Source organism: Danio rerio, chromosome 21, assembly GCF_049306965.1.
Source record: "Danio rerio strain Tuebingen ecotype United States chromosome 21, GRCz12tu, whole genome shotgun sequence".
Taxonomy (NCBI): Eukaryota; Metazoa; Chordata; class Actinopteri; order Cypriniformes; family Danionidae; genus Danio; species Danio rerio.
In genome coordinates, this window is record NC_133196.1 from 1,780,001 (window position 1) to 1,792,500 (window position 12,500).

General features: G+C 33.2%; 1 protein-coding gene across 22 annotated transcripts in view; it reads left to right on the top strand.

Annotated features, from left to right (window-relative positions):
* Nucleotides 1–12,500, top strand: part of tcf4 (transcription factor 4) — a 327,237-nt gene that overhangs the window by 168,775 nt on the left and 145,962 nt on the right. For 16 of the 22 annotated variants that reach the window (XM_073935620.1, XM_073935630.1, XM_073935626.1 and 13 more), the window contains one exon: nt 11,264–11,393. In XM_073935620.1, coding sequence (XP_073791721.1) covers nt 11,264–11,393 — 130 coding nt within the window. Of the gene's footprint in view, nt 1–1,913; nt 2,136–5,483; nt 5,599–11,263; nt 11,394–12,500 lie in introns of those variants that run through there. The other 6 variants (XM_073935639.1, XM_073935635.1, XM_073935640.1 and 3 more) reach the window with 3 other exon arrangements.

A 12,500-nucleotide genomic window follows, 5' to 3' on the forward strand; every position in this document is an offset into this window, starting at 1 on the left:
GCCGATGCCTGTGAGATATTTGGCGTGCTGAATATCTGGAGCTGTCGGCGATTCAAATCATGCCGTGTGAATTGAGTTCCGACTGAAAATAACATCAGCGATCGCCTACAGCCAATGAGAGAGCAGCATTCACTTGTGTGTGTGTGTGTGTGTGTGTACCTGCTGCAGGCCAGCGGGAGGCTGGGGGAGAAGGTAAAAGCGCTCTTTTTCTGTTTATTTGGACCCAAGAAATGGAGGGAAAACTAGTGGAGGTTTGACAGGACTCAGGAGCACCCGTGTCTGTTTGACGTTTCATACAGAAAGAAATTAGTTCATTATCAACGTTGAGGAGAAATGGCTAATTCCCTTTAAACCCAGGTGAGCAAACATGTACATGTTCTACCCCATTAAAGGCTTCTTTCTCATTATGTAGTCAATAACAAAAGATATACGACGTGTTTTTGGCTGTGAGACGTAGTTTGGACGAATTTGTCGGCGATTTTCCCTATAGTAAAGTCATGCAATGTGAAAGTCCCTGTCTCTGATCCATCTTGCAGTGTAAACAAAGCAGCGACGAAACGCTAGCCCAGATAGTCCTGCAGTGTGAAAACATCTGTGACACGACTACTTTGAAAATCATGCAGTCTGAACTCGGCGTTAATAAGAGTCGACCATGTAAACAACGATTTGATTACCTTAAAGGACCACCAAGTCACGAAATGCGGAGTTTTTTCTTTCCATTCGCCTTGCGGTATCAAACTCAATTAAAACAGAAGTCAAAAGTTAAAAATGAAATTCTGGAGAGCCTGGTGATGCGACATTAATTGTTTTATACTAAAACTTGCCTTCAAAAACTGCTTCCTTGGTCTTATCCATATTTCTTTGCACGTTAAACCCATGTCGACCACAACAGGAAGTTAAAAAAAATGCAACTGCGTTAATTGCGTGAATTTTTTTAACACGTTAAATATTTCAAATTAATCACGTGTTAACGCACTAATATTGACAGCACTAATATATATATATATATATATATATATATATATATATATATATATATATATATATATATATATATGTATGTATGTGTATGTATATATATATATATATATATATATATATATATATATATATATATATATATGTATATGTATGTATGTATGTATGTGTATGTATATATATGTATATATATATATATATATATATATATATATATATATATATATATGGGTTGTGGCTGGATAAGTTGCCAGTTCATTCCGCTGTGGCGACCCCAGATTAATAAAGGGACTAAGCCGACAAGAAATTGAATGAATGAATGAATAAATATATATATACAATATACACTCACTGGCCACTTTATTAGGTACACCTTATTAGTACCAGGTTGGACCCCTTTTTGCCTTCAGAACTGCCTCAATCCTTCATAGCAGAGATTCAACCAGGTACTGGAAATATTCCTCAGAGATTTTGCTCCGTATTGGCATGATAGCATCACACAGTTGCTGCAGATTTATATTTGAAATGTGTTGCAAGAACCTACATTGAAATACGTGTTTATTTTGAAAAATATACCAATATAAATCATGAAGAATACAATAAATAATGTATGTTGCATTGTGTGCAATGAAATACAAGTCAGAGTAAATTTAGAAATTACTACTGTTTTTTTTTTATTTTCCATACTTTGCCAACTTTTCCCGATTTGGGCTTGTGTGTAATTTGTATTTATTTCCCCATGTCAGATTTCTGTATGTAACGTATCATTATAAGCCTGCAGAGTTGTGACATTCTCTGAGTTTGGCTGTAGTATAGAGGCGGGTGGGCTTCGTCCATGGTGGCCCGCGATGTCCAAATCTCCAGTGTGTCTGCGGGGTGTGTGTGTGTCTGCGGGGTGTGTGTGTGTGTCCAAGGGGAACGGGCCCCCGGGGGTCCAGCAGACCCACAGACCGACCCGAGCAGAAGACGGATGCTCACACTGCGCTCCTCGTTCATCTGCTTCAGGATTCTGCTCTTTTTAGCCTCCCTGCTTCCCTCCGCACTCCTTCTTCACAAACTCCATCCATCTCTCCGCCGCGGATCCGTCGCTCTCCTGATAGTGGTATTGCTCCGAGGTTGCTCGTTTCTTTCTCAGGAGACTGTCGTGAGTTGTTGCGGTGTGTTTCTGAAGTTGTTTTGGGGAATTAAGTACAGATTGTTCTGTGAGAATTGGTTTTTATTTATGTGAGGAACTTTTTGGTTCATATTCATATTTTGATTTATTTATTTTTTTGGAGTAAAAAAACCAAAAAAAAAATTTTTTGGTTCACTTGATCTGGTCTGACTGAGTCTTTGATTCAGATGAGTCTGTCAGACAAGTCTTAAGTTATTGACTTACTGATTCAGATGATCAGGTCATGAATCACTGATCATTTGAAGTCTCGCCCTGATATCACTTACTGAATCACTGATATCAGAGCGAGTCTTCACTTACTGACTTACTGATTCAAATGATCTCGTCATGACTCAATGATTTAGATTATATCAGGGCGAGACTTCAGTAAGTGACTCATTGAATCAAAGGATCTAGTCATCACTCACTGATTCAAATGATATCATGGGGAGTCTTCATTTACTGACTTACTGAATCAAATGATGTAGTCATGACTCACTGATTCAAATGACATCAGGGAGAGTCTATAGGTTACTGACTCACTGAATCAAATGATCTGTTCGTAACTCACTGATTCAAGTGATTTCAGAGCAAGTCTTCAGATACTGACTCACTGATTCAAATGATCCAGTCATGACTCGTTGATTGAAATGGTATCAGAGCTAGTCTTAGGTTACTGAATCAAATGATCTCGTCATGACTCACTGATTTAAATGATAACAGAGCGAGTCTTCAGTTACTGATTCACTGAATCAAATGATCCATTCATGACCTACTGATTCCAATAATTTCAGAGCGATTCTTTTGCTACTAACTCACTGAATTAAACAGTTCAGTCATGACTCACTGATTCAAATGGTATCAGAGCGAGTCTTCATTTACTGACTTACTGAATCAAATGATGTAGTCATGACTCACTGATTCAAATGACATCAGGGAGAGTCTTCAGTTACTGACTCACTGAATCAAATGATCTGTTCGTAACTCACTGATTCAAGTGATTTCAGAGCAAGTCTTCAGTTACTGACTCTCTGAATCAAATGATGCGGATGTGACTCACTGATTTAAATTATATTAGAGTGAGTCTTTAGTCACTGACTCACTGATTCAAATGATACCGTCAAGACTCACTTATTCAAATGATATCAGAGCGAGTCTTCAGTTACTGACTCACTGATTCAAATGATCTCGTCATGACTCACTGATTCAAATGACATAAGGACAAGTCTTCAGTTACCGACTCACTAAATCAAATGATCTGTTCGTGACTCACTGATTCAAGTGATTTCAGAGCAAGTCTTCAGTTACTGACTCTCTGAATCAAATGATCCAGTTGACTCACAGTGTATGAGTGTGAATGAGTGTATATGGGTGTTTCCCAGTGATGGATTGCGGCTGGAAGGGCATCTGCTGGGTAGAATATATGCTGGATAAGTTGGCGGTTCATTCCTCTGTGGTGACCCCAAATTAATGAAGGGACTAAGCCAAAAAGAAAATGAGGGAATGAATGAATGAATGCATGAATAAATAATAATAATAATAATAATAATAATAATAATAATAATAATAATAAACAATAATGCCAATTATAATAATAATATTACAAATAACAATAATAATAATAATAATAATAATAATAATAATAATAATAATAATAATAATAATAAAATGTAATAATATTCACAATATTCATAATGATAAACATAACTATAATCGTAATGGAATAATAATAATAATAATAATAATAATAATAATAATAATAATAATAATAATAAAATGTAGTAATATTGACAATAATAATAACAAATACACTAATAATTATATTAATAATAATAATAAAAATAATAATAATAAAAATATTAATATTAATAATAATAATAATAATAAAATATAAAAAACATCATCCTAATTATAATCGAATAATAATAATAAAACATACTAATATCAATAATAATGATGATGATAATAATATTTATAATAATAACAATAATACAAATGATAAAATAATAATAACAATAATAATAATAATTAACAATTAATAATAATATTTATAATAATATTCATAATAATAATAACAACAACAACAACAACAATAATAATAATGATAATAATAATAAAATAACAGTAACAATAACAATTATAACAATAATATTACAAATAATAATAATCACAATCGCATAATATTACTCAAAATAATATTAATAATAATAATGATAATAACAATATTCAAAATAATAGCAATAATAATAATAATAATCATAACAACAACAATAATAATAATAATAATTTTTATAATAATAACAATAATAAAAACATTAACGATATATAAAGGAGAGTAAATACTGTATTTATATATATATATATATATATATATATATATATATATATATATATATAGTGTGTGTGTGTGTGTGTGTGTGTGTGTGTGTGTGTGTGTGTGTGTGTGTGTGTGTGTGTGTGTGTGTGTATCTATATGTGTCTGTGCAAGAAAGAGAGAGGGATGTATTTTTTTGTATTTACACTGTATACTCACACACACACACACACACACACACACACACACACACACACACACACACACATTAGGTTTTATACATACAAACAGGCCGAATAAATAGCAAAAAGTACATAAGTACTCTCTCTCTCTCTCTCTCTCTCTCTCTCACACACACACACACACACACTCTCTCTCTCTCTATAGTGCTTTCTTCATATTTTTGTTTGTTGCACTTTTTTCCAATTACGTTAATGTCTTCTCCATTTCTCGCAATCATCATTTGGTGGCCACGCAAGCATGCGCCTGCTGTTATTACCGCGGCCCGCTAATCCTTCACGGCCGTCTTCAGGTGTGTGTCATTTATCTTTGTTAATATTTTCCTCTGGATGCCAGCTGGGTACCCGTGCCAGCCGGCTCCCCAAAACTGAGTCCGGCTCCGCAGCAACGCCAGCCTCCGTTTCCTTGCCCGCAGTTGCCGAGCAACAGAGCGCGTTTCAGGAAAGAAAAAAACCTTCATCCTACAGGAAAACGAGACACTTTTGTTTTAGCGGGAGTAAAAAAAACAGAAAGAGGCTTCTTAACTATAAGAGGGGGCGACTTATTTAAGACAAGGGCTCTTTTGTTTTAGCCTGTGAAAAGCGGCGGGAAGCCTGCGACCAGGGGCCGCCACGTAATTGGCCTATTTAGCTTGTTTTGCATGTGAAAGCGGCGCTAGTCAAGCATCGCTAAGTCTGTTGTGAGCGCTGTAGTCATTTGAATTCAGCTCATACGCAAACATTCTCCTTTACTCCATCATGTCCTCTAATGAGCCCCGGCGCGGGACGTTCCTCCTGCGAAAAGTTCGGGAGGAAGTTTACATCGCAACTTCCCCAAAAAGACAATCTGCGTTTGTGTCGCTGGCTCGGCTGTGGCTTGATGAAGTGTGTGTGTTAGGTAGCGGGGTTAGGATGACGGAGGGAGTTTGTGCGCGGTGAGTTCACAGACATGCTGGACATTTGCATATTTTTGCATATTTAATTAGCGTGTTTTGCATTCACTCAAAATATGGCTTTAGAGGAATTTAAACTACTTAAAATGAGTTGAAACTATGCAGTTCTTGTTTTTTTTTTGGTGATACAACTTAATTTTTTATGTTCAAACTACTTTGATTTCTAAAAAAAATTATAAAGTTAAATTTATTGATGCTTGAAGGAATTTTTGTGTAATGCACTATTTTTTACAGTGTTTATAAGTTGAATTAAGGTTATTTATTGAGTGTTTTTCTAAATTTTGTGTCGCATGGGGGACGTAAAGTTGTATCAGTTGAGTTGTAAGTTCAGTCATATATTTCCACCTTTTCAGATTCAGGTCAATTGTTATGCTAATTCATTATGCTAATTAGATGAGTGTTATTAATATTAAGTGCTGTATTATATCATTGCATCGCATTTTAAGCACATTAGTGTTTATAAGTTGAATGAAAGTCATTTATTGAGTGTGTTTTACTGATATTGTGTCGTATGGGGTCGTAAAGTTGTGTTTCAATCATATATTTCCACTTTTTCAGATTCAGGTCAATTGTTATGCTAATGTATTATGCTAATAATTGAAGTGTTTGTAATATTTTGTGCTGTAATACATGATTGCATCACACTCTTGACACAAAAGTGTTTCAGTGATGTGTATAATCCTAATTAAAGTTTTATTGTAATGTTTTATTGTATAAATAAAGTGTCATTATAGCATATTATAGTATAGGTTAGGTCAGAGTGTGCTTATTATTATGCTAATTATAGTTTTATTTAAATATTTTGTCACATTTTCTGGCACAAAAGTGTTTCAGTGACGTGTTTAATCCTAATTTAAGGCATTTTAGTTTATTTTTAAATGTTTTATACTCATAAGTAAGTGTATATTGTATAAATATAGTGTCATATAATATATATATATATATATATATATATATATATATATATATATATATATATATATATATATGAAATCCATATGTGTATATTATTATTTAGTCACATTTTTGGCACAAAAGTGTGTCAGTGATTTGCATAATCCTAATTAAAGGCCTTTTGTTTCCTTTTAAATATTGTATATTCATATGTAAGTCTATATTGCATGAATATAGTGTCATTATAGTATGATTTTCATATTTTTAGAACAAAATCAAGTCAGAGTGTGCTTATTATTATGCTAATTATAGTTTTATTTAAATATTTTGGCAAATTTTTGGCACAGAAGTGTTTCAGTGACGTGTATAATCCTAATGTAAGGCCGGTGTGCTCTTCTGCTGCTGTAGCTCATCCGCCTCAAGGTTGGACGTGTTGTGTGTTCAGAGATGCTCTTCTGCAGAGCTCGGTTGTAGCGAGTGCTTATTTGAGTTACTGTTGCCTTTCTATCAGCTGGAACCAGTCTGGCCATTCTCCTCTGACCTCTGGCATCAACAAGGCATTTGCGCCCACAGAACTGCCGCTCACTGGATATTTCCTCTTTGTTGGAGCATTCTCTGTAAACCCTAGAGATGGTTGTGTGTGAAAATCCCAGTAGATCAGCAGTTTCTGTAATACTCAGAGCAGCCCGTCTGGCACCAACAACCATGCCACATTCAAAGTCCCTTAAATCCCCTTTTCTTCCTCATTCTGATGCTCACTTTGAACGGCAGCAGATCGTCTTGACCATGTCTACATGACTAAATGCATTGAGTTGCTGCCATGTGATTGGCTGATTAGAAATTTGCGTTGAGCAGTTAAACAGGTGTACCTAATAAAGTGGCCGGTGAGTGTATAATCCTATATAAAGTCCTTTTTTAATTTTATATGAAATATTTTGTCATATCATAGTATGGTGTATATTCTGTGACATAAAATTAGATTTCGGCCATAAGTTTTAACTCGTATGTCTGATTTCTTTCATGTATATGGCGTGTGTTGATCGAGTTGCATCACTTTTTAAAGCAAATAATTTGACATTTTAACCATCTGTTTTTGTATTTCTGTAATTTTTTTGACAAAATTATGATTTTATTTACAATTTTATTTAACTTTCTCAATTTTAGTAAAAATGTATTCCTATTTTAAATCATTTTTTGAGTATTTATGTAAATATTTTATAACATTTTTATAAATTGTATTCGTTTTTAGCACAAAACAGCTTGCTTTAATTATGAATGCTAAGATTTGCCTCAGTTTCTCTTATTAAAAGTTTCTCTGTACGTTGTTTAAATGATCGTGTGTTAATAATGCAGTTCATTTTGAGGACATTTCAACCATCTGTTTTGAATTTCCAGATATTTATTTTAATGATATAATGGCTTTAATGATAAACATGATTATAAAGACTTAATTATTCAAGTTAAAACACCACAATTTTGTCATCATAATTAACGGAGTTTTCCTGCATATTGTGTGATTTAATGCACTGATGCTTATTTTATTAAACAAAAATTGCATTTTATGCACCGGTATTTGTATCAGTGTAAAGGAGATTTTACTTTGCCGCAAACAAAATGATTCACAGAAAAAGGCAATTTTGAGATGTAAAACTACACTACCTGACAGAAGTCTTGACGTTGATCTCAGTTGTAAGAGCAACAAATAATAACTTGACTTCTAGTTGATCATTTAAAGTGTCAGAAGGTGGATTTCTCTGCTGGATCATCTGTTGATCTGCATCCCAATCATCACCAATACTGCAGAAGACCTACTGGAACCAGCATGGACCAAGATTCTCACAGAAATCAGTCAAGTTTGGTGAAGGAGAAATCATGGTTTGGGGTTCATTCAGTATGGGGGCGTGCGAGAGATCTGCAACATCAACAGCCTGAGGTATCAAGACATCTGTGCTGCCCATTACATTACAAACCACAGGGGAGGGACAATTCTCCAGCAGGATAGCGCTCCTGCTCATACTTCAGCCTCCACATCAAAGCTCCTGAAAGCAGAGATCAAGGTGCTCCAAGAATGGCCAGCCCAGTCACCAGACATGAACATTATTGAGCTGATGATGGAGGAGGCGTTGAAGATGAACACAAAGACTCTTGATGAACTCTGGGATCCTGCTGAACGCTTTCTTCTTCATTCCAGATGACTTTATTAATCAGTGATGTGAGTCATGTCAGAGATGTATGGATGCAGTCCTCCAAGCTCATGATGGAGTCAGACACAATATTCATTCTGTCTCCACTGCAGCAGGACTTTATATTCTATACTGGACATTATTTCTGTTCAGTGATGACACTTTAGTCTGAGCAGAGTCAGAGCGCACTGTCCTCATCAAATCAGTCATGATCAGATTTCATTGAGCTCAAAAGAAGTCAAGTTATTATTTGCTGTTCCTAAAACTTAAGCGACAAGACTTTTGTCAGATAGTGTATGTCCAAAACATTTAAAAAATAGATTATTCTGCTTTTGATTTGTTTTCGCACATCTATCTGCTTTTTGTATTTTTCTGTCTTTTTTTATTTTATGAAACTTTTCAGTTTTTCTCAGTGGCTTTGGTGCATTTCTCACTACACTATTTACATTTGCACAACAGTTAATGCATTTCTCAAAACAATTAGTCATTTGTGCACATCATAGTAGCATAGTAGTTTTTATTTTTGTATTTTTTAAAAAACATTTTAAGGTCAATATTATTAGCCCCTTTAAGCTATATCGTTTTTGATAGTCTACAGAACAAACCATCGTTATACAATAACTTGCCTAATTACCCTAACCTGCATAGTTAAACCAAATTAACCTAGTTAAGCCTTTAAATGTCACTTTAAACCCAAATAGCAAAGAGAAATAAAAACTGCACGTACAAAAACACCTTGGGCCTTAAGAGAATAAAGTGTTGCATATCATTTAATCTGCTTTTAATGTGTTTTAAACATTTATCCAACAATAATTGTTTCTACGACACACACACACACACACACACACACACACACACACACACACACACACACACACACACAATCACACACACACACACACACACACACAAACATGATTAAGCTTAAATAATTACGAGTTTAAGCATAAAACAAGAATTATAAATGAATAAAAGTGAAATAAAAATATTACAGTTACATTTTAAATATTAAAATATTATTATAAGAATAAATGTAATGTCTGACTGCACCTGTAGATGTATGTATTAACTCTATTTTCATGCACTGTTTATAACATCAACTCATAGTGTATCTTTATTGTTGCACGTAATGCAGTACTTTTATTTTGTAAGTGACAAATATTGAATAGTTCTCGTTCAGGAGGCTCGTTTCTGTGTTTGCATCTGCTGAAGTGGGCCAACGTGATTTTAAAAGTATTTAATTCTGTAAAGAACTTTTCTGAAAATAAAACATCAAAATTAATTATTAAAAAAAAGCTTAAATAAATGAGAATTGAAGCTAAAAACAGGAATCATACGTGATTAAAAATAAATAAATAAATATATATATATATATATATATATATATATATATATATATATATATATATATATATATATATATATATATATATATATATATATATATATATATTAAAGTTACATTTAAAATATTATAAGAATAAATTTAATGTGTGGCTTTACTTGTAGATAGATGTATTAACTTTATTTTTATGTACTATTTACAACATCAACTCATATTGTGTCTTTATTGTCGCAGGTAATGCAATGCTTTTATTTTGTAATTGGCAAATATTGAATAGTTTGCATTTAAGAGGCTCATTTCTGTGTTTGCATCTGCTGAAATAGGCAATTAATAGTGTCTGATTTAATTTCTTAAAAAACTTTTGGGAAAGTAAAACATTAAAATTAATGATTTAATTAAAAGCAAAATAAATGAAAATAAAATAGGTTTAAGTTTAAATAATTACAAGTTTAAGCTGTATAGAAGTGTCTTAAAATGATCTAGTCTAATATTATTTACTGTCATCATGGCAAAGAGAAAATCAATCAGTTATTAGAGATCAGTTATTAAAACTATTATGTTAAGAAATATGTTTTAAAAGTCTAATAATTCTGACTTCAACTGTATATGTATATCATTTTTATTTTATCCAAAACATCAAAAGTTTATTTGTCTTACATATAACCTCCTAGGGCTTGAGTGTCCACATTTTAGCTCTTAAGTGGCTGTTTAAAATGCTTTGAATGTTTGATATTTTGTTACAGACATACAGTGTCATCCTGCAACTGTTTTACAACATACGAAATGTCCCAAACCCTAGTTTTAACTGTCCAAAATGGGAAAAGGTTGTTTTCACTCTCTGATAGTCAAAGCAAGTAAAAAAAAAATGTCTATGTTAAATATGCATTAAAAAAAACATTCAGGAAAAAGTGTCTTATGTAAATTTGGACAACGAGTGCACATAAATACGACGACATTTCTCTCTAAAAGTCCATCATATCAAAAGATTATACTTATATTTTTATTCTAATTAGTTTTCAATAAGCCCAAATAGCAAAGAGAAATAAACAATGCATGCAAAAACACCTTGGGCCTTAAGAGGATAAAGTGTTGCATATCATATCATTTAATCTGCTTTTAATGTGTTTTAAACATTTATCCAACAATAATTGTTTCTACGACACACACACACACACATTGATCACTGACAATGTTTTCCATCATTCCTCCTGTGTGTTTTGTGCAGTCGGGGCTCATGGGAGGTGAAGTGGGAATGGTCAGTCCAGAGACGGTTTCTCCAACTAAACTGGGCTCTCAGTATTACCAGCACTATGGAGGAAACCCACGGCGGAGAACACTGCACAGCGACTCGATGGGTGAGTAGACACACACACACACACACAAGATGCATCTGTTGTTTTCTGCTGTTGTTAAAGTCCTTGGACGTGTTAAGGTTGTCTCGTCATGTCAGGATCTTCAAGAACGCTGTCATTTCTTCATCTCGTCTGTCGAAAAAAAAGGCCTCAGTGATTATTGATTTGTGTGTGTGTGTGTGTGTGTGTGTGTGTGTGTGTGTGTGTGTGTGTGTGTGTGTGTGTGTGTGTGTATGTGTAAGAAATAAAAGACCTTTATTTGTGTGTTTGTCAAGTGAAATTCTAACAATATGACAACCCTCGGGCCTTGAGGTGCCAGTCTGAGGACACACGCCAACCTTCAGGACAAAAACACAGCACTTTATTGCACACGACAGGCTTAAATAAATAAATAAATAATAAAAGTTGCTCTCCTGATTAGCAGTTTTGTTGTTTTTTTCTTTTAATTGACTTTGATTCGTTTAGAAGCAAAGTAAGTGATAAAAGGATCAAAATTTAAGTGAGTTTAAGGTTAAAACAGGAATTGTAAATGGTAAAAATTAAATAAAAATATGAAAGTTACATTTAAAATATTAAAATGTTATTATAAGAATAAATGTAATGTTTGACTGCACCTGTAGATGTATGTATTAACTTTATTTCCATGCACTGTTTATAACATCAAGTCATATTGTATCTTAATTGTTTGCTGGTAATGCAATACTTTTATTTTGTAATTGAGAGATATTGAATAGTTTTCATTTAAGAGGCTCATGTCCTTTTCCGCATCAGCTGAAATGGGCTTTTTAAGGGTCTGATTTAATTTCTTTTAGAATTTTTAAGAAAATAAAACATCAAAATTAATGAAGAAGCCAAATAAATGGAAAAAAACGGTAAATTTAAGCTTAAATAAATACAAGTTTAAGGTTAAAACAAGTTTTAAAAACTGTATTAAAAATGAAATAAAAATATTAAAGTTATATTTAAAATATGAGTAGATTAATCATTTCTGACTGCACATGTAGATATTTGTATTAACTTTATTTTCATGCGCTCTTTATAACATCGTCATAATACAATGCTTTTATTTTGTAATTTGATAAAAACTTAATAGTTTTCATTCAGGAGGCT